This window comes from Acipenser ruthenus, chromosome 28 (assembly GCF_902713425.1).
Source record: "Acipenser ruthenus chromosome 28, fAciRut3.2 maternal haplotype, whole genome shotgun sequence".
Lineage (NCBI taxonomy): Eukaryota > Metazoa > Chordata > Actinopteri > Acipenseriformes > Acipenseridae > Acipenser > Acipenser ruthenus.
In genome coordinates, this window is record NC_081216.1 from 25664229 (window position 1) to 25688232 (window position 24004).

At 38.1% G+C, this 24004-nt stretch overlaps 1 protein-coding gene across 1 annotated transcript in view; it reads right to left on the reverse strand.

Annotated features, from left to right (window-relative positions):
* Positions 1-24004, reverse strand: part of LOC117435149 (metallophosphoesterase MPPED2-like) — a 40088-nt gene that overhangs the window by 4168 nt on the left and 11916 nt on the right. Inside the window, exons 3-4 of the mRNA XM_034058138.3 lie at positions 22356-22537; positions 13794-14019 (exon numbers count right to left, since the gene is read on the reverse strand). Of these exons, the coding sequence (XP_033914029.1) occupies positions 13794-14019; positions 22356-22537 (408 nt within the window). The remainder of the gene's footprint in view (positions 1-13793; positions 14020-22355; positions 22538-24004) is intronic.

Consider the following 24004-nt stretch of genomic DNA (forward strand, 5'->3'; position numbering starts at 1 on the left):
GAGGGACATTACAAGGTCATGCATTTAACAGAACAAAATGTGGAGCAATATGTATTTAGATTTGTGTAACTCTTGCAAAATAACCACACATAACTTCAGGGATTTTCCCTCAACATTCCTCTAAAGCTACTGCGTTAATTGATTTGGCTTCCAAGTCATATGGAAAGATGGGTTCTGCATACTTAAGCTTTGTTTAGTGCTATCCAGCACTTTTGCAATGCTACCCTAACTAGCACAGCAGCAGGACACACTGCCAGCCTAAAACACAATGATACCAATGTGGGTAGCAAGCTCCCTTCAACAAAAGCTCACCTCTTCAAACGCAGAATGCCAGTGAGTTATCAATAAAGATTATCCAATGAATACATCGTTGTTTGAGCGGCTATGACGAGCTCCTTGATCCAGGCAACTGTCATTTCTCTCATTCTCTCAGGGAATGTTTTAACAGTCCTAAAAAATCTAAGCTGATTTACAGCCCATAGGTGTCAAGTCAATAGGTCTATTGCATCAAAAACAATATCCACATGTCTTACACTCTACTCATAGCCCTCACAACACCACATATTAAATATGTATAAAGTGAAGCAAGCTGGATTTTATACATTGTTATTTACTCCAGGCACAAACGTGCACATGATTTAATGCCAGCCGGCCATCCTAGACATTGTAAAGGAGCTAGCTTTCGCCAGATACAAATCTGAAGCTCAGGGTAACCCATTACACGACCGCAGCATTCATTTTAGACTCACCTTCTTGTCACGGTAGCACAGAGGTCATCTAAAGAGGAGTCTAATTGATCAAGCTGTCAGGCCCAATGAGGAGGAGCATGTTAATAGGACTTTTATTTCACCCGGGGGAGAGGCAACCTGACAGAAAACAGTATATATGACCATGCCTTCACCGTTTATTAACAGCGCTGAAATCTGTGGTAATAGGAGCCAAGTGGCTTCAGTTTGATAAACTGCTGACCATTGATACCCAGTAGAGACGGGGCAAATGCTGGGCTGACACCATACTAAATTGGCTGAAAAATAACTACTGCGGTCAAGTGAATGGGGAGCGTCAGCACCATTAGTACGCTAATTTGATTTGCATCATCACAGTAAAACTGGTAAGAGTTGTCTTCTCTCCAGTAGTATCAGCTGTGATTTCACAACCTGCAGCTGTACAGAGTCAGTATATATATATAACTGTGTCACCACGTACAAAGACTGCTCTTACAGACGGCTATATTGTGAAGCATTGGTATATAATTACTGTACTACACAAAAGCTCACAAAAAACACAACTTGTTCAGAATAAAATGGGTTGCAAGCCTTCCATCTGCTTAAGGGCAACATTCAAATGCACAGCTTCTTTATATTTTCTACAGCATTATAATACAACACCTGTCCTCTACTATTCCCAAAATACTTTATCTTAAACAAAAATGTGGAATAGGCTCAAGAAGTAAGACTTCATTAGACTCAAATATTGCCAGACACCTGTCAAAGTCAAAGTAAATCTAAATGTATTTGCCATTCATCAGACACTTGCTCTACAAAGGTTCCCACAAGTAGCATGACAGATTGCAAGAACACATCCTTCAGCTGGATGCAGAACCACGTCGCAGAGTGCAATGTGGGTAAACAATGAAGGCTTTGCAACAATGCAGCATTCTGAATGGCAGGAAGCAAAGTCTGACAATGTGAAAACATGCTCAACAGTGTTTTTCAAGAGGGAACTGGAGCCACTTCTGCAGAAAATAATGGGAATGAAAACTTTGTCATTTGTAAATAGCATCATTTGGGCTTTAGCAGGAAGGCCTGCTGAAACTTGACTCGCTCATATAAAAAGATTGGCGAGGGGATAAAAGCAAACCTACCTTCTATACCCCTGTGGCAGAAATGAAAGGAATGGCTTATGAATGCACGCTGTTGCTTACCCCCATTCAGAAGCCGTCACACTGGTGCCTATTTTCCCCGGAATACTGGTGTTAGGTTACCAGACAAACCAACATAACTGTTGGCAGGCATGACTTGATTCATGGAAATAATGAGAACGAAAAAAGGGGGTCTGACAAGTTAATTCCCCGACAGAAAAAGAATTCATTTAAGTGACGATGAAAACCCTAATCGAAAAATGTACATTTTCCATCAGTGGTGGATTTTTCATTTTCATTGCAATGAATTAATGGGTTTTCCAGCCCGGTTTGAATTCAGCTGGGGGACACTTCCACATCAGCCATGATTATGTATAAGCTATAGCCACAGTGTGATTTCCCTTTAAAATGACTATTTTCTTAACTTTACAGTTAAAACATGTATGCAGCACCACTGGCAATAATGAATAATGTATGATTCAAGTTAAAAGCCACATGTGTTACACATCTCAAGCCACCTTTACTAGTGTGCTGTGTACATGTGGATGTAAATATCTGAAATGATGCAGTCATTTTGTCCTTTGTCTATACATATCCAGGCAAGTGGGACTACATGGTGAAAGCTTACTGATGAAGATACCAGCCAAAATGTTTGTCAACCTGACTTACAGTTTTAATTCATTTTCTCTGCATTAGCAATGCTGTGCCGTTTTTTTTTTTTTATGGGATACAAGGGAAGGAATTATTAAACAATATAAAAGTGTTAGGGTTAACTCAAACACACCATTTTAGGGCATTTTGGTGTTTTTCTCCAATTAGAATTATGGTTTCAAAGAGCAACTCCTTCCCACATTCCATTCGACTTAGCCCCCCTCCCTTCTCCCTCCTCTTAGAAGCAGTAGTAGTCACTTATCTCCATTATCATCACAGGAAGAAGTTTCAGCAAAAAAAGCTTTTCTTCTGGTCACCAATATCTCCGAGAAGCCAATCCATTAAGATATTTCTGACCCCTGCTTGTGCTATTTTAACTGTCTGGTGTACAGGAAGGAACTGATAAAAATAAGATTACAATGCATCCACAGACAAGCGGCAAGGCACTGGGGGGGGGGGGGGGGGGGGCTGGATGATTGTGATTGATGCCTGAATAAATATACAATAGAGAGCCCACTTTTCAACACAGCGTCAGATAAAAACAAAAAAAAAGAAAAAACGGGGTGTAATCTTTCACTGCTAGGAGCATTTGCCTAGACTGCTCTGAACCTTTTTCAATAAACCTCTTGAAGCTTTTGTCTGTAGCTGTCCTCACTTTATTATCTGTCCTTTTTGTCATCCGGGTTTCATTTGGCTGTCATTATAGCAGTGAACTAAAAATGTCAGGGTTCATCTAAAGTCATGACATACTACACTGTAATTTAAAGAGATCTATACAGTGGTCTTAATATATGTATTTAATACACTGCACAACCCTTGCTTTCATTTTCCTCGTATAGTAGTTTATAAAGTGCGGCTCCATTTTAACACAACCTCGGGAGAATTTTGTTTCCCCAGTGCTTGTCCGGTTTACTCATCTGAGTAAAAAAAAAAACAATTCGACTTCCTGAGTTCCAAAAGATCCGTAAGAAGACCCTAACTCATGCTTTTTTGGTTGGTGCAAAAATATATTTGGCATTAAATTCATAATACATTATATAGTAATTCCTGCATACTGCCTTCAGGAAATAACTTCAAGGTTTGCCTTTCACAATATTATCAATATTATCACTTTTGCTAATTATGTTATTTACAAATAAATTATTTTATATAGTTGTGACCATTTTATAAATAATTATTTCTTTTTTTTGTTTGTTTGTTTACTACATCATCCATAATTACAACATTTAAAATTACAATAAACAAAACAGCCACTCAAACTGGTTATTTAAGCCCTTACATTCAAAACCTTCATGGAAATCATTTTTATACAAATGCCAGACAGCAAGTCCAGTCATGATCTTCAGCCATTCACACAACAGCACACCTCATGCATTCTATTCTCCCTACAGGCTGAAACATTTGAATTATGTATATGTGTGTGTATGTGTGTATGTATGTATGTATGTATGTGTGTGTGTATGTATGTGTGTGTGTGTGTGTGTGTGTGTGTGTGTGTGTGTGTGTGTGTATGTATGTATGTATGTGTGTGTGTATGTATGTGTGTGTGTGTGTGTGTGTGTGTGTATGTATGTATGTATGTAAAGGAGACCAGAATATTGTTATTGGTCTTCTACTTTGGGGTCTATACATTCTGACCACACTGCACTTTCAATAACTAAAACTGGATACAAATATAAACTGCTTCTAAAAATCAGTGAATTGGATTTTTTCCTTCTTAAGCAGCTGGCTGCCTGTGCGCCATGCTGAGCGGGTTGTGTTAGATATTTGATTATACTCATGCCAGTTGAGAAGAAAAAAAAAAAAGGAATATGCTTGTTTTACAGCACATAGCAGAACATTTGATCTTCAGGGAAACCCTTTTTGTAGCACGCTACATACACATACTAGTGTATCTTCATATCAAAGCATACAGATGTAAATGACACCCATGTGTGGTCAAGTGGATTGTGCATTGACATTGTGTACTAATTATTCCTTTCTATAGGATTTATTTACATGCCTCCATACCCCCCACCCCAAATGTATAACACACCACTCATCGTTAAACGGTAATAGGCACAACGCTGTTCGTTTCACAGGTCATTAAATAAATAGCAGTGTAGCACTCATTAAAGCTGCTTAGGTTTTTTATAATAATGAGGATTATCTTGGCTTTAAAAGAAGAAGGTAACATGCTGCCACAACTTTGTTAGAAATCAATCTGTACACTCAATTTGTAATATGCACAATATTCCTTGGCTGTTTTTTTTTTTTCTAAACAAAACTAACCCTGTGTGGATGTTTTTTGAAGCATCGATGGTTTTCCAGAAAAAAGGACTAGCATGGCTAGTAAAGTTTTTTAACAAGAAACCATGCCACTTGAACAGCCCTGCGTGTGGAGTGCGGAGTTTTATGTTTGTAGAGCATATTTAAAGTACTCTGTATGTCAATAGAGTGACATAACAAATTCATGTTGTTTAACAGTTTAATGGAAAAAATATAAAGCTAATTTTCGGAGCTTTTATTGGCTTCACTATTTTGTGCTCTTAAGCTTCTAATATATTTTCTTCACTAGTATACCGTTGTGGGTGCTGCATCCTCCTGCTTTACAGGTAAATAACACCATGGCAAATATTGCCTCTGAAAGGGAGCCCAACACAGACATCATACCTGCAGATCAAAAAGAAAGAGGGGGCTGTTCTACAGCCTTGCACCTTCAGGAGACCAATCAAAGCTAACAAATTAAAATGAAAACCTGAACCAAGCAACAGCAGACACTGCAGCACACGGGATGGAAATTGTATTTAAATGAACTGATAACATTAATGATTTAACAGTGACTGTCTTCTAGCCATAAACCAAAATAAGCACATTGCATAAACACAGTCTAAGCATAACTAGATGTTTGTGAAATCACCACTGATTTTTTTTTCTTTTTTTTAAAAATCTTTTTCAAAATAGTTACAGTTAAAAAAAAGATTTTGTGAAAGCCACGATCCATTTGATTAGACAATTTTGAAAATAATTATTCAAAGCCGGTGCCACAAGCTACAGTGCTGGAGATCCCGGTTTGTTAGGGTCATAAAGAAGTCTGCTGCATTTTGACTGCAAATCCTGATTAGGTGTGCAGTCGGAGAATGCGATCTGGATTGCTTCAAAAACAAAGCTCTCTAATTATTGTTGACAAGCTGCTGTTCACACAGGTCACAGGTCAGGTCACAATCACCCACAATAAGCAGGTAGTGTCTGGGAAAGAAAGTCAAAACATTCATTTTATCAGACAGACCATGGTTTTCTGTCACGATGGAGACAACTTCATTATGCTGGGATTATGGAACAAAAAGCCCTCTCAAGAATCATAAAAAAAGCAGAAACTGCACTAAAGGCCTTCAGATGAATTATTCAGAAGAAGAAAAGCCACAAAACATTTATTCAAAAGTGTAGAATGTTAAGTAAAAAAAAAAAAAAACTTATTGAAAGTATGCACAATTGTCATAGAAAACTATGCACAATTTAGACAGATAGATTTACATATCAATGTGTGCAACAAGAACATAGACTGGACCAAACTGCCTTTTAAAAGTAAAAAAATTAAAAAAGCAAAAAAAAAATCAATAAAATGCTAGGAATGGGTTAAAAGACTAAAGCACCGGTTCACTCAGTTTTCTATGACAATTTTTTCAAATCACAACAAAAATGTAATTCTGTTGTTTCATTGCATTATTTTTCAGATATCCAACCTTCAAACCGACCAGCCTGCAATATGCAGTTTGCGAAACATTAAATATTATGCTTCCGTTCCATGCCGCTGCTTTCAAAGTGGCATTGGACATTACTTATTCTTTCCTTTTATAGCTCAGTGCTCTACACATTCCGTGTGTGCTATTTATTGCAGTCCATTCTCTTAACACATGCATCACAATAACACGGCAGCCATTTACTTACAGTAAGCCTTCAATATTCATTTTAAATGCAAAAACCGGTATACACTGAACAGTATACATACCAATACATATTAATACCGGCAATTAGAACATGAAATACTACAGACACTCTACTGCTATCCCTGCCAATTAACTCTACCTAGAAACTTTTTTTTTTTTTCTGTTATAAGTTTCTGGCCAAGGAGTAAAGCAATTGAATCTGCCAAGCCTTGTTGGGTCTACATCTATAATGCATTTTTCTAGTTGATTCAGATTTTAATGCATCCCCCCAGGGCTGTTTGGAAACACTCACTGCCCTTTGAGGCATGCTGGAATCAGGCTTCCCTGGAAGCCCAGAAATAATGAAACGGGCAGTGCCGGAGAGAAGGCTTTTCCCCGATATTCTCTTTGCTTCTGCATTTGTGCTGAAATACAGAAAAAGCTGCAGCAATATACAGGAATTGATCACTTTTGGGGTTTGAGTGTAATAATAATAATAATAATAATAATAATAATAATAATAATAATAATAATAATAATAAATCTACATAGGGACTCTTTCATGATGACATATCCATCTTTTGCCATTGTGATAAAAAAGATAACCTAATCTATAACTCTGACATGATGACAACATTGACTCCTGCAGGGACCGCTGAGCTCCTGTAGACAGACAGAGCAGCACAGCCTCAAGTCACTAAAACAGAAATGGTCTAATCAAAACCCTTTCCAAACCGCACACTGTTACTATAGATACAAGGTGGCATCAGTTGACACAGAGGTGATTTAAGGTAGTATTTTTAGAATATGACTGAAAGCAGCTATGATGTTTTAAGTTACCACTGGGTGAGCTTTAATTCTCTAACCTTATTGCTTTTGGATCCTTTTGACATTTAATTTTGCATAATAAGGAATCATTACGACTTTACTGCTGGCAACTTTAAAATAGCCATTCCATCTTAAATTTCCCTGGATGGGAGTGAATGTGATTCTCAAAATTTAACTCGCAAGTTATTGAAAGAATGTTTTTTAAAAAGTCTGTTCCGATGGATTGAAAAACTACCCTAATAATCCAATATTAACTGCCTGGTTACTGTATTTGTTTCTCTTTATACTGTACAGTACCTTAAAGATACATATGTGTCTCATAAAAAGCCAGGTAGAATCTGCTTAGCAATGCCTGGTTGCTTTCAGGTTGCTCCATTGCACTTGCCAAAAAATAATTTCAGAACAGTCTGGGGGGGAGGGTATAGGACTGCTGCTCTGTGGCCAATCCGTCATTTAAACCACTGACAGGCTGCGACACCCCTGCCAGACCACACTCCCTTTTTATCTACAGGCTCCATAAAGTCTGTTTGAGCTCAGACATGGTAAATCCATCTGTACCAGACCTGAAATCATAGCTCGCGATCGCAGTGTACTTTTGTATATTTCCAATAAGGACACGCTGTGTTTTTTTTCCCCCCCAAATAGGACTCAAGCAAGCCCTCTGTCCCAGGCCTTTCCTTTGACTCTTTCTCTGCCAATTCGATTTTGTTTGTTTGTTTAATCCAACGAGCGATTCGAGAGCTGCAAATAGCAGACAGACCTTCTGTATTTATAAACTCCGCTGGTTCTGGTTCTCATGATCAATGTGTAGAATTAAGAAACCATACCTTGCATCTTGTTCACAGATCCAGCCTGACAGGATTATAAACAGAATTGTGAAGCACTGGCTGTCATGTGGACAGCGCCTGGGATTTTCACATTACCAAGCAGGAGGCCTAAAGCCAAGACAAACGAAATGGGAGCCTGGCGCCAGCAAATTAAACTATGTTAAGGACGTGCGTATTTATTTAATACAGCCATACAGCCTAACATTCTTTGTGTCCAGCATGTCTATTCTGCATCCTATCATACATGCAAGCCTAGCAATTGCTACTGGTTGAATAATAATATACCACCATTGGAATTTCCCTATTGGAATTAAAACAACAAAAAGTTATTTTAAGCTCTGCCAAAATATAATGCATTTATTTCAATACAGGATTAAAATACATGAACATCAGCTACAACTGCAGTCAAAACACAGTACACAATAAATAGCCAAAACGCAGCATGATAAGGGTAGCTCCATTTCCATCAAGCATTAGGGTTCTTGGGTCGCTATGCATATTGTATTACACAAAACAATGAGTGTGAATTTAAATCTTTTTTATGAAAGCAGTAATGCATGGGCCTGCCTACTGTACCATTACCTATTTTCACCCACAGTTAGAACAAATTCACATGATTGCCCACGCCTCAAGATTATTAGCTATGTGAAACACATATTTCAAAATAAAGATATATTAAAAAAAAAGGTGTAGTAAATCTTGATTTATAACATCAGGATACAAAAATGCATGCTGGAAAATAAATCAAATACATTTTTTGGAAGATATATAATAATAAACAAAAGGTACAGCATCACTTGATTTGACCGACTACAGAGGCTTTCTTTACAGCATGTGTTTTCAGAATCGTGGAAAAATCTTTGTACGTTTAAACTTGTTAATAGTCAAAAGCAATATTCTTTATATTATTGCTTTTGGTGTACTATCTAAAAGTTATTCAGTATGCTGATGTAGCTAAAACTACATTATTTGGTGACCTTTCTGTAAATTCTTGCTTTTTTGCCACACCTCACCCATGAAATGTACAAAAAATGACCATGCCAAAATCGTAGCCTTAACCATAACAACATCCAACGGCAATTTCTTCTCATTGTTGATACCTGCCAAGCTTTACTGTTCTAACATGCACATATCGAGCTGAACATTAGGTGCTTGCTCCTAATCAAATTGCATATATGGCATCGCTGAAAACCAGCTGTGAAAACCAAATGCATTGTTTGTGAGCTGCTTGACATGTATACCTCTGACCTCCCTGCTACCCCACAGTTCAAGGTTGTGAATAGAAGAAGGGATGCTGTCTTTGCTCTGTATGAGAAAGGAGGAAGTCAGTCTCATTAATTAATATTATTAAATGAGTCATTTAGCAGACGCTTTTATCCAAAGCGACTTACAGAGACTAGGGGGTGCACTTTGCATCAACAACTGCTGCTGCAGAGTCACTTACAATAGGACCTTGGTTTTACCTATCATCCAAAGGACATCTCATGTTTGGGAGTCCACTGTTTCCAACAACAGGGGCAGGACATTTCAGAACAATAACTGATTCCTGTTTAAGTGGAGACTTAGTTCATGCCAAGGACCCTTAAAAAATCCTTTAAGAAGTCTAAAACTGTCCCCTACTCTTTTCTTCATACACCATTTCAAAAGAAGCAGCAACAATAGTGTTATATGGTTGTCAACATTGTAAAGGTTATAGTGGTAACAATAGGACCTTGGTTTTACATCTCAAACTGCCATCTATAGCCAAGAACTTCTTCCAGTGTACTGTCAGACTAAACAGTCATCGAACATTTGGACAGCCTCAAGCTAATGATATATGAGCACCAGGAGGTTAAGTGACTTGCTCAGGGTCTCACACAGTGAGTCAGTGGCTGAGCTGGGATTGAACCTGGAAGCTCCTGGTAACAAGCCCCTTTCTTTAACCACTGGACCACCAAGTCTCTTGCACATGTAAAGATATTAATATAATTCCTTAAGTATTAAACACTCAATGGTATTAAATTCAGAAATACTAAATGAGACTTCATGCCATTGCTTACCAAGTTTATTTTAGTATTTCTAAAGATATTAATAAACTTTTGGGGTTCCTGGTTTTAAACCAATAACCACTCACCTAAATAAACATTTTTTAAAAGATGCCAATTTAGAAAGCATATAACTTACTACAAGTTTATGGAATAAGGTATATTGTATTACAGGTTTATGGAGCCTATATGGATCTATAAAGGAAAACTTCCAAGACGCTTCATACTGTCTGCCCATTCCACTCTGGGAATTCTATTGTCATTTTCCCAGACAGAGTTAAAACAAACAATGCTGTAATCCCCTAAGAGGAAGAAAGGTCAGCTTTGCTTTCCTTGAACTTCCATCATACATTTCCTCAGCCTCAAAGACTCAACACAAGGGGAATGACACTCTCATTATTATGAAAGCCGAGGTTATTAAAAAGGGAAATACGATTTGAATGTGCTGTGCATTTCGTCATCAGAGGTTAGAGAGGAATAGCTGCTTCATTAGAAAATACCTTCTTATGTGTCAATACTGCATAAATCAAATACAGCTAGAATTAGTTCCTGAGGTTAATGAGATAACAGCTGAAAGGGGTAACCTGCACAAAAGTGAACATCAGATGCAAACATTTTGTAGATCCTAGATACAAAGATCTCGCTGCCATACTATGCACTGTACACTGCATTGTAATATCAGGTAGTCTAAAGGTGCCATGAGTAAAAGCTATGTCACACTATTTTTTTACTATATGGTATATCTATAGTGTAGCCCACACTAACTAGAGTGTATCAAACCAATTACTAGATTTCAGATAGCACATAGTCTAATAAAACATGATCATTTAGGATTAGAGTATTGAAAAAGCAGCATATCAATGTAAAGTCTTGCACCTGTCTCATAACAATAGTTTATGACATTATTTATAAAGGTTACTTTATTTGGTAAAATTGATAAAAAGGGTCTGGTGATATTGAAACGTATTGCTTTGTCAAACTGCAACACAGGTGATGGGTAAACTTGTCTTCATTACAAAGCATCAGCCAATCTGTCTTTTGACTGAACATGCCTGGCTTTGTACTGCAGTGCAATAAGGAGCTTTGATGACATCAATGCCTGAGCTCTGTTCTGTGTGAGTTCATGACTCTAAACCAAGAGATAACACCCTGCCGGTGCTAAACAGAGCCGTCGTTCTTCTGACGAGGCAGCTGCTCACAGCTCTGGAAGGCTATAAAACTCCTCAGCACAAGGGCAGCATATACATGTAGCTTAACCTGGGCCCTCTGCCTTTCCTGAGCATTTCCCCAGCCAGGATGCACACACGACCACTGTGTGTGACGGCTGATCATTACTATGCAATCATACTGGCATGGTTATTCAATTAAATACATACAAATTCAGCAGATACGTTCACTAATAGTAATAGTGTATGTAATCTTTTTTTCCCCCATAGCTTTTGTTTTATTAGATTAGTTTTAGCCAGCTTCAGCTTGGGTAAAAAGATAGCAGGCATAAGGACATCAAAATAATTTCAATATGAATATATTTTATTACTGTTTTCAAAGGCGTTTCTGGATACAGCAGGAGATAGATACTGTACATAGAAAAAAAAAGACAAAAGAAATACATAAGGAACTCAAAATAAAATTATGAGGGGGCATGACATGAAGTAAATAGAACAATCAAGATTATGAATTAATTTAAATAATATATATTATTATCATTTATTTCTTAGCAGACGCCCTTATCCAGGGCGACTTACAATTGTTACAAGATATCACATTATTTTTACATACAATTACCCATTTTACAGTTGGGTTTTTACTGGAGCAATCTAGGTAAAGTACCTTGCTCAAGGGTACAGCAGCAGTGTCCCTACTGGGGATTGAACCCACAACCCTCCGGTCAAGAGTCCAGAGCCCTAACCACTACTCCACACCGCTGCCCAATATATATGAATAACTGGCACAGCCTTAATACTCACTGTTTTTTTTTTTTTTTAATGAATGCACACCATCGTCCCATTTAATCAATGTTTGCTTGTCTGACTGGGTTCTGTCATACAGATAAGCAGCTTCTGTTCTTGTCTGTTCTTTTACCAACTGTCAGAACATATGCTACACAAGCAACACATGCTAATGTGTGCTTGACAACGTGCCTAGTTCTAATGTTTGATACCACTGGTAACGTATTAAAAAAAAAAACAACAAAAAAAAAAACATTGGTGTAGGTCAAATCTTTCTAGGTTTTTAAAATGAAATATTGTTTAACAATGGTCAATTTTAAATAAAAATCAACCAAGTTGTAATCTACAAGTTTTTCATTTTTTCATAAAAAGCATATGCAACACATCTAGCATGTGGCACACAGAGTACAGTACATCAGGTACCCAGGGTCTGAGGCCTAGAGGACTAGACAGTGAAAAGGTCAAGAACCTCTGTTTTTACGTTACACAGTCTGCTTAATGCAGTAGCTGACACCTACAGTATTTTGTAAAATTCTAATTAGTACTGAAAACGCTGAAAGGGACTAAGTGAATCGAGTGCTGGCGAGATGTTCACAAGAAGGGAGTATATAAAAAAGCAACACCAACGCTTCAGCTCTTTAGAATCTGTGCTCATACCACTGGGGAAGCGTTCAGGAGGACTGCAGTCCAGCAGCACAGTGCAGCACTTCCACAGCTTGGCTGCACATGCACATGCTTGGGAGCTCACATGGTAACCTGACAAACAGAGCAGTGTCAAAGTCGGGCCAGCAAGCCAGTCTGGAGGGCCAGTCCGTGAAAAAGAGGTAAGAAATGGATTCAGCATTGCAAGAGCTACTGTATTTAGCATGCGTTTATTCGAAATCTGACTATTACAAATCTACATGAAAGGCTATTAACAATCAGGTCAGTTTAGTGATCTGTTAAGCTTCACCCTTGTAACAATGCAAAAAAAAAACAAAAAAAAAAAACAGTTTCAAAGTTGACGCTAGAAAAAATGTTTTGTTTGTTTAATTTAAATCATGTGTTATATTTTATTCAAATATTCATAAAATGATGTAGCGTGACATTCTCTTACACAATGTCTCTCAGTTTAATTAGTACATGAGCAGGAATAACACATTTGTTTTGTTCAATTTAATTAGGGTAGCTTCACACCAATTTGAATTAACTTCAGTTTTGAACTGGTTAACACATACTGTGTGCCTCTGTTCTTTCAGATATGAAAACAGCTCAGCTTCTCATTCAGGGAAACTGACCACAGGCAACATTGACAGCTCTATGCTAGGAATCCCATTCTCACACTATACAGGTGCTGCCTCGTATGATGCATTCATTTAGAACACTAATGTTGCCTTCAAAATGGGGAGCCTTTTCTATACTCAAAACACCTCTGCACTTGATGCATTCAAACTATATATAAAAATGTAATAGAAAAAAACAAAGATATGCTACTACATGGAAGAGCCACAGATTTTAAAAAGGGGATTGATAATGAGTCACTGCTTTCTTAAGCTTTGATACATTCCATAAAAGAGTGGTTTTAAATAAAAGGGCACATACCAAGAGCTTCATTATACGTTCGAGTTGTATTTGCAGTACAAGACATTTGCACTCACATCAGTGTATTCATTTCTCAGCATTTAATGTAAATGTAGCAACAGGAATAGATTATTTAAAAAGGGGGGGTGGGTGGGATCCATTAGCTTGAACTAAAAAGTATAGCTTACCAAGGTGCCCCGTATATTCGAAATCCTTTGACTGTCACCTCCGAATCTTGCAGATATAAACAGTTCGACAGGAGTGACTGAACATTGTCAAAGTCCTCTGGTTTCAACTTGGACACAGACGGAAAGCGGTAGTAATCCTGCTTCACCAGCTCCGACATGAACTCCTTATCAAACGTCAGCTCATGGTTTCCAGCGATTACTATTTTAAATTCATAAGGAAGGCTTCCTAGAAAGGAAAGAAAAGTCATTAAGTAGCACAGCAACGGAGAATTCTGCAACACAAGGGGCTTTGAAGAGAGGAAAGGAAAAAAAAAAGGTATTCACTTCTGCTTTAAGGCCATATATGTATAAAAATATATAAAAATAATAAAAATAATTGAATTTAATTCCTGGGTTGTTTATTTCAAGTTTAGCAACTTTACTGGATGCTCAAATCTTTAATCTTGCCCAAATGTGTTTATGGGAAGTACTTGGTTCCCCTTTGCCGCATTCACTTCCTGTGTTACAGATAACACTATCCCACCCAGCACCATTTAGTTCCATTCCTATGTGCAGCCAAGAAAGGCTCAGGCAGGGATTTACTGGTTGTCTGTCCCAGTGGGGAACACTGCTGTTGTACCCTTGAGCAAGGTACTTTACCTTGATTGCTCCAGTAAAAACCCAACTGTATAAATGGGTAATTGTATGTAAAAATAATGTGATATCTGTATAATGTGAAATAATGTATAATGTGATATCTTGTAACAATTGTAAGTCGCCCTGGATAAGGGCGTCTGCTAAGAAATAAATAGTAGTCTGCAGCACAGGGTGTGAAGCTGCAATGCTCAAGTCAGAAAATGTTTTTTAAAGCCTTTGTAATTACATCTTTGAAATGAACAGTGCAGGCAGTTTAGCTCCTTAAGTCATGTGCTCCTGTATGATATTTGGTAATGCAAGACACTGAAAAACATACTGGAAAACAGCTCTGTGAAAACCATCACCGGGCCTGCATCTGCACAGTTCATTGCAAGTTTGCTGCATTTTGACAAAGTATTTTTGGGAACAAAAACACAGCCTTAACCGAGTAAGGTCAGTCCACTGGCTGCTTAGGCAAACACATTCATTACACTCTACAAAGTAAAAAGACTACTTCCATGAGAAAACAGTGTCATTGCTCATATATTTTTAAAAACTTAAGTAAGTTGTTGATAAATACTGACTTCATTATTACCTTTTTATAATGCAGCACATGTTATTTTCTCCTGGCCTCTTTATGAAGTATTTTCTCCTAAGTGGATACACATTACAGCTTCTCAATGGGGTGCCCTTCTAGTTATTGCTTTTATATATTTATTTATTTATTTGTATCTCCACTTCCAGACTGTAATGGGTTTGCTAGTACTATTATTCAGCAGCACCACAGAGCCAGTGTGCTAAGATTTTGAGAAAGCGGTGCCCTAATGGAGTTTGTATTTAATATTTAATTAGATTAACCAGACTAGGCTGCTTATTCATTGATGATATTTACAGTATTTACAGTACTGTTGTTGCTATTATACCAAGAGAAATTCCAGCGTGTCCCTGTGTATGTAATCACTGCAGTAAACAAAACACACCCTTATTCTCATACCTTCTGTGTTTTTGGTGAATATTAAAAAATAAAAAAACAATTCGGGATACTTTGCTTTGCTGCAGTAACAGCACACTATGAGTCACAACATGCTAGGGTACTATCATGCGTCGTGGAGCGGGCTGCAGCTGAAGCCTACAGGTGTTCATAAACTGCAAAATATATAAACGCCATACCTCGAGGAAGAACTCAATCATCAAGATCACATTGAAGCAGCATAATGCAGCACTTTCACAGTGACACAAACCCCTTGGACGGAAGCCATCCTTCAATTTAGTCAGACACTACAACCTCCCCGTAACCCTTAACTACATATTTCAGATACAGTTACTGTGCAGTGGCATCTTTCTTCTATTTGCCTGCTGCAGTATACAGTATTGAAAGGAGAGTGCTCACCTCTGAAGAGAGCAGTGAGTTAAGATTTGAAGCTGCCTCTATAACCTAATGGCAGTTCTATGGCTTTTCCAGTCTTTGTCGATACCTATTGCTCGTGATCAGATTGAAAGAGGAAGGGTAAAACTTTGGGTTCCTTTATTTTAAATTCGACTGAAATACAGCAGTGCTTCATAAGCCCTTCCAAATCCAATAAGGGAAAGCCACCTCTCAATTTCAAAATCCTAAGGCATCCTCTAACTACATCACAAATCCATTTACATGGTGCTTTTTCAACGTGCAAAACGAAATCACTGGCTACAATTGGCTTATCCCATATTGAAGAGCGAATGAGCAAACGCTGGCGAATGCAATTATTGCAAACCAACTCTATTTCTTCTACTCAGGAGGGAATTTTACGAGAGCATTTTATTGCCATCAAACTTTATTTTAAAAACCGTCGATACAAATTCCTTTGTAAGAAAGCCCTGATGGAACAAAGCCATCTATAATGCATTAGTTTTACACATTTAGTCTATGAAAAGGAAGGAACAGAAACCAGTAATCTAAATGCACAGTTTTTCACTTACACTTGATAAAAGGCAGCTAGAAGCATTCTGTTCATATTCAACACGCAATATCATGGCGAAACACTGAAGCACAGTTAAGGCACAAGAGACACTGTACCGCTACTTTAAATTCATATTTTTATAACATATTATCAAGTACTATCCAACACAGGATATGCATTTCAAAGGCATGTGTATTATTAATAAAGCAAACACTTTATATACAGTATATTGAAACTGCTGCAACAAAAACAGACACATATACATTCAGAAATTGGTTCTATAGTATAAGCTACATATATAGATACAATTCTAAATATAAACACACAGCACGAGGACAGTACTGTGAAGACAGGGGGTCCAAAACATTTTGGCAGAATAGCATATAGGAGTGTGTATTATAGTTATTATCATTTTCATGCAAGCTGTAATTACAAACAAGCTTAACCAATTCAGGTACTATTCTCTTGCTCTTCATGTTCTCACTGTAATGATAATAAGTATAATAATAACTATAATACACACTCCTATATGCTATTCTGCCAAAATGTTTTGGGCAGCAGTGTGGAGTAGTGGTTAGGGCTCTGGACTCTTGACCGGAGGGTTGTGGGTTCAATCCCCAGTGGGGGACACTGCTGTTGTACCCTTGAGCAAGGTACTTTACCTAGATTGCTCCAGTAAAAACCCAACTGTATAAATGGGTAATTGTATGCGAAATAATGTATAATGTGATATCTTGTAACAATTGTAAGTCGCCCTGGATAAGGGCGTCTGCTAAGAAATAAATAATAATAATAATAATAATAACCTCAGTCCCTCAGCCCCAATAAAGCCACTGAGAGACTTCTTCTGTTGTCACTCCTGTTGGCTAGCCACTGACCCAAGTGGAATGACAATTTCCATTCAATGCCATACATTACGCAGGGCTTCTGTTCACAGCAGTCTTTACATTGTTCCAGTAGCTCTCCAGCTGATAAGACTCGCTCTCTAATCAATACTTTCTACTGGAGTCTTTAGCCTTGAAATGCATGAATCAAAAGTATATACATATTTTTTTTAATTTAAGGATAGGAATAACCGACATGGGTAGTTCAATGTTCCAACAATTCTGTTCAGTTATTAACTGCAAGTGCGTTTTAATAGTAGTGATGATTTCCATTACACGAGAGTAGATGTTAAAACTTCATGCTGATTTGAACTCGGCTCTCGCCAAGATAAGCACCAACTAAGACGTAGCTTTACAGTAAACTAATGTGATCCATATGCGTCTCCATCCATTTACGTTTCCTTCCATATGATGATGTAGATATCCTTCTGTCTGGTGTTAATGGCTGAAGTGTAATGCTGGCTCCAGGGATCAGCTTATTTTGCCTCCCTGGCGCATCAGCACACACAACGGCTGCGATGCTGGCTCCGGGGATCAACCAAAGTGCGGCCTCCCCAGCGCATCAGCATGACAACCGTCTGGATTGAGCTAAGTAGGGTACATCTCTGGGGTTTTCAAGTGGGCACCTTCCATCCTCAGTGTTTCGTCGACTAGCCCACGACACCTCAAGAGGGCTCGACGGTGATTCTGGCGTCCCAGCATCACCCCCCTCCGTCCCCCACTCAACTCAGCCCAGCTTACTTACCTGTCCCCAGCCAGAATCTTTCCGTCTCAACCACAGCCAGTTGCTGCTCCTCTCTGCTGCTTCAGATAAGTTCTTCACTGTGCGACGCAACTCTTGGCCACTGAATCCGACGTCTCTGAGAAACCGGGTTGTAGAGTGTGCCACAAATCCTCGACAACCCACTTCCACTGGGTAAACCCGAACTCTCCATCCTCGCTGTTCCGCTTCAGTGGCTAGTTGAGCATACCGCAGTTTCTTCCTCTCATACGCCTCATCTACAGCGTCCTCCCATGGCACTGTTAACTCTACCAGGTGAACAAGGCGTGCTGATCCAGACCACAAGACAATATCTGGTCGAAGGTTAGTGGTGGCAATCTCAGGTGGAAAAATAAGCCGTTGACCAACATCTGCCAGCATATTCCAGTCTCTAGCAGCTTCCAGTTGTCCTGGGCGAGGATTGGTTTTAACACCTTTTCTTGGTGGTTGCTCTCCTGGGCGGAGGAATGTTGTCTTTTGTGTGTAATGTTTTGATGGAACAGGTGGCAACTTATTGGTCATGTTACGCTTGTCTTCCAATGCTAAGGCCAAACATCGCAGCACCTGGTCATGGCGCCAAGTAAACCGTCCTTGGCTAAGAGCCACCTTACATCCTGTCAAAATGTGCCTTAATGTTGCAGGTGATGAACACAAAGGACATGAGGGATCCTCTCCTACCCAGAGGTTTAGGTTCTGTGGTGATGGGAGAACATCATATGTTGACCTGATGAGGAAACTGATCCTGCTCTGTTCCATTGACCATAGGTCTTGCCAGCCAATCTTGCGTTGTTCCACACTCTCCCATCTCATCCATTCTCCCTGTTTGGCCTGGGAAATGGCCTTTATACACCTCATCCTCTCCTCCTGCTTTTGCACCTCGTTGACTACCAGCTTCCTTCTTTGAGCTGGGGCCGCCTTGTGCCATGTAGGAGGAGTTGAACTGAAACCAAGACCCCCTCTTCCATGCTGAACTTGCCCCATGATATCACCAAAACTGACCCAAGTGGAATGACAATTTCCATTCAATGCCATACATTACGCAGGGCTTCTGTTCACAGCAGTCTTTACATTGTTCCAGTAGCTCTCCAGCTGATAAGACTCGCTCTCTAATCAATACTTTCTACTGGAGTCTTTAGCCTTGAAATGCATGAATCAAAAGTATATACATATTTTTTTTAATTTAAGGATAGGAATAACCGACATGGGTAGTTCAATGTTCCAACAATTCTGTTCAGTTATTAACTGCAAGTGCGTTTTAATAGTAGTGATGTGTGTATTACAAATCACCAACAAATGACTACCCGAGTACACAAACAGCAACGTGACTGACTGCCAAGGAAAGACAAACCAAAACATCACTGCCCGATCTCGAATCCTCCATGACATACAGGCAGCCATTTTCAAAGAAGCATTATTAGCTTCCTGAGGAATTCAAAGAGAAGCTTTTTCAATTTCAGTGTTTCTAACAAACAGTACAGCTTGGATAGATCGGAAATGCTGATCAGACCCACGTATTTTTCAACATGCCAAGCAATACCACAGTTCACAAACTGGGAGAAAAACAGGTGTGAGTAATCACGACTGGAAATGAGAAGCAGCACATAGCTGTAATGCTCTGTGTGAGAGCAGACGACCGCAAACTGCCTCCATATGCGTAATTGAGGTATCTTTGTAAATGCATATTTACTTGATGTTTTATTTTTTTCCTCAAATTGAGGGTGGGAAATTTGGGCTGCGTCTTAAATTCGAAGGAATACGGTATATATATTGCATGGCTGAAATAAGCTAATATATCATCTAACTTTTAATAAAGAAGACAACACACAATTACACATGAAATAATTTCTACAGGGGCCAATATTCAAATTTTTTTTTTTTTTTTTTTTTTTAATCAGAAACAACTATACTGCTCATTGAGAAAGCCTGGAAAATAATTTTTAAGGTCAGCAGGTTTTTAAATTATTTAATTTTTTTTTTTTTTCTGAGCACAATTCAACATTTTCAGGAATAAGTCAGCTTTATTAAACATAGGGATCAACGATATGTTTTCCCTATCTAAGCAGCACAGCCTCGAACAAAGAGCCTGTATTTATTTGTTTAGCATAACAGTCTAGATGAGTTCAGGACGACAGTGGTGGAGAAACAAGAATGCACCACTCTAAAGGTCAGCGACGTGACAGGCATTAGCGGTCCTTTATTGTCCTGCCAGGTACCTAAACCATAATCCAACCAGAATGTCTTCTGCCGTCATCTGCTTAATATTTGTGCTGTGAACACACCCTGTCCCTTTGGTTTATTTGAACCCACTCCACAGTTAGGACTTAAAGGGTACATAAGGACCTTTTTATTTTATTGTGTCACATGTTCCCATGTGTTGCTACAACTCTTTACGTAAGGTGTGTGTTTGGTTTTAATTTTTTTTTTTTGGTTTACATTTTGACCACTTTTTTAAAAACTTTTAAATTGCATTCCCTGCCTCAAGATGGCTTCCCATGTACCCGCATGGACCTCTCAGAACTACATTTTCCATCATCCTCCTGCTCACATATGTAACTGACATGGATTTACCAGTAAGGAGGAGGATAATGGGAAATGTAGTTCTGAGGGGTCCTGTTGTCCTTATGTACCCTTTAAAAGGGCCAGCTATAACCCATATATCGTTTTCAAACAGCTAGACAATTTGGTGGGATGTGGACACCTTACAGCCTCTTTACATTTGAAATCGGAACTTACAAAAGTTAAACAAATGGCCACTCAGGTTTTTTTTTTTTTTTTTGACGGATTCCTTTTCAATAGGGTTCTGGACCTCAGTTCCACCTAACGTTTTACTTAGTTTTAGAAAGCAGTTGTACAAGGTATAGCTATGGCCAAAAGATTTCCATCACCTAGAATTTTTGGTATTGAGACTAATAACAATAAAAATAAACTCTGAACATAATTTTAATCTTTTATTTAACACCATTACACAAATAAACTACAAAATGATATCACAAAAGTATATAAGCCATAATAGTAGTACAGTACATCATATTTTTCAATGTGTCATTTTCTTGTTACGTATATGGAAAACTACAAAGCGGTATGTAATTCAAAACGTTGACGTAACATTATTCAGCAAGTTTCATTTGACTTTATGAAGCAAAATAAGAACATAAGAGAGTTTACAAACGAGAGGAGGCCATTCGGCCCATCTTGCTCGTTTGGTTGTTAGTCCCCATAGGGCATTCACGGCTTCAAATGTTTGCTGTGGGTATTTTTTTTATAATAGTTCCACACCAGTTTGTGTCTTTTTTTTTTTTTTTTAACATCACATGGTGGTTAATTGTCACTGCAGAACAGCACTATAGAAGGAAGCTCATGACATACAGAGTGAATGGTCTGATAAATTAGAGACCGAACTGCATTGACCGGGCTTTGGAGTAGAAGAAATACTGCTGGACAGCTTTCAATTGAATTCCACACACTACTAATTTTTATGAGCAAATAAAACGTGCTATAAGATTACATGCTGTCTTGAAGTGCCCAACAGAGATTCAAATGTCTACAGTGTGGGGTTTTGTCCCTAATGTACAACAAATGACAGCTATGGACTTACCAAAGGAAATGGCAAATATCGTGTACTGAAAAAAACTCATTGGTTTAGCTACAGTATGCTTTCATTCTTAGTGATTTTGTGAACACTTTCAACTGCAGTCCTCCTAAAAAGTAACCACATTTAATGTCATTGTTAAAACTGTTGCTATGTGCAATATACCATATTTAAATAACTGTTCGATAAAAAAAAAGAATGATTACTGCATGTGAAAGCTTTGAGTGGATGATGTGATATAACATTAATTTGACACCTGTGTTGAGAAACTGAGATATGATATACTATACTTAGCAAGAGTGGCAACATTTAAATAATCGGATTAATGATGAATGAAGTTGCTAATCTAATGACAAATAAAATACAGGACATGTTGTATATTGTACTGCTATAGGTCCTAGACATTTCTTATCTCTTTCTGTATACTGGACTTGGAAGACTGCTATTCTAGAACAGGAAAGATAAACAGGGTATTTAATTAATTACTCTGGCGGCATCTTTCTCTATTTTATGCAAAAAAACCAAACACATTCAGAGACATTAACTATATAACACTGAGCGGGTGGATGGGAATATAGCAAGTTGATGTTTCTTTAATAAACACAGTGTCCAACTGAAAAGAAAAAAGAAGAATGCAACTCGGCAGACAACATTCTTTGTAAGGGACAACAGTAACTAAAACCTTTAACTTAATTAGGAAGTACTGAATGGCACTTGGATAGTAAAAGGTTATTTGGAGGTCAGTTAGAAGCATGGAGAAAAAAAAGAACTCTTTACCTAACCAGTCGTTAAACTTCTTAACCTCGGAGGGCAGTCCCAGCTCAGTCAAATCGCCTGTGTGAAGGAGGACATCCCCATAGGGCATCTGGATGCCATCTGTTCGGGAGTGTGTGTCGGAGACACAGACGAAGCGTGTGTGGCCTGCAGGTTTGGGAGTGTCGTACGGGGTCGGGTCCACCCTGGGGTTTAGAGAATGGAACACACGGCACTTAGGGTAATATCACAGCACCCCGCAGTGTTGCTCTTTGAAAAAGAGGCTCTACTGTCCTGTGTATTCTAGAGAGGAACGGTAAACTGTTTTGGTACAGTGCATGAAGGGTCCCAGATTAACCTGTCAGGTATTCCATAATGGGTAAGTTTCAGGAAAATACAGCGATTCTTTATTTAGCTTTCAGGCTGATACGATATAAAAGAGATGCTTACAATCAAGAGGTGATCGATTGTACTGTATTCATATATATAAAATGTGGGATGGCGATAGCTTGGGTTCCTGCAAAGAAGCAAGTGAAGTCAGTCAATTAGAAAAAATATTTAACCAATATGATATTCATACTGTAGCATACGCCATATTGCATCTGAATGACAAAATAGTAAACACTGCGTTAATACAATTAAATACACTGCTTAAAAGGAACTGCAGAACTAGTTCACGTAAACCATTTCCATTAAAAAAAAACTGAAACCTTCTTTCAAGCACACTTTAATGACATCTGTAAATGTCAGAATATCTGAAATATGTATTTTCTGATTATAAGCAATACCTGCAAAAGAAAATACAACATGTGTGTTAAAGATCAAAATGTTATGCATGTACAGTAAAGCTCAATCTCAAATATTAGAAGCACAACTGTTGCCTGTAGGCTTTACCAGGATTGATCCAGAATTTCATGGTTGAGACGATGTTAAGTGTTAATAAGATCCAGCTGGAAGTATCAAAGCAATGCACTTCTGGCAGGCACCATATGATACATTACAGTCCAATGCTTAGATTTTTAAATGTGTATTAAAAACAACCTTTTGCAACTTTCACTTGAAGTGGTATGACATTTCACAACTGAGGAATTAAACAGAAAGCCTTATTTTCTGTCCATTCTGTAGTAAATCATCATGTGAAATAAGAAATTGTTGGCTTTAAAAAATAATTTAAAGATATATATCTATTTCCACAAAGACCTTTATAAATAAAACATCACAGTCATCCTTGTGTAATATACTAAACATGATTTTTCTGTATTTTTTATTGTAAGTGTAATGTTAATAAGTGGGTCATTAAGATCTCCCACTATTCAGATTATTAAAATAAACCCTTGTATTTGGTTTAAAATTATTTGTATTAATATATTTACATTTTTAAAAAAAAGTTCAAGGAGGATGGACCTCCAATAATGATGGGTAAATGTAAGAAAAATACAAATTTGGTATGAAAAGGCTACATATAAAATGCTAAAGGAGATTGTTGTGTTAAAGACTCATTAACTTACTGTTTCTAAATGTCAACACCAGAATGAAGCTATCTGACTGTGCTTTTTATCTTAAAACTAATTTATTTTGACTACAGTGGAACTGTAAAGAAATCATGCCAGACAGTGTGCCCCACAGTATTTAGTCTTGGAAAGAATTTCTAAATTGCTACCCAAATAACCAAG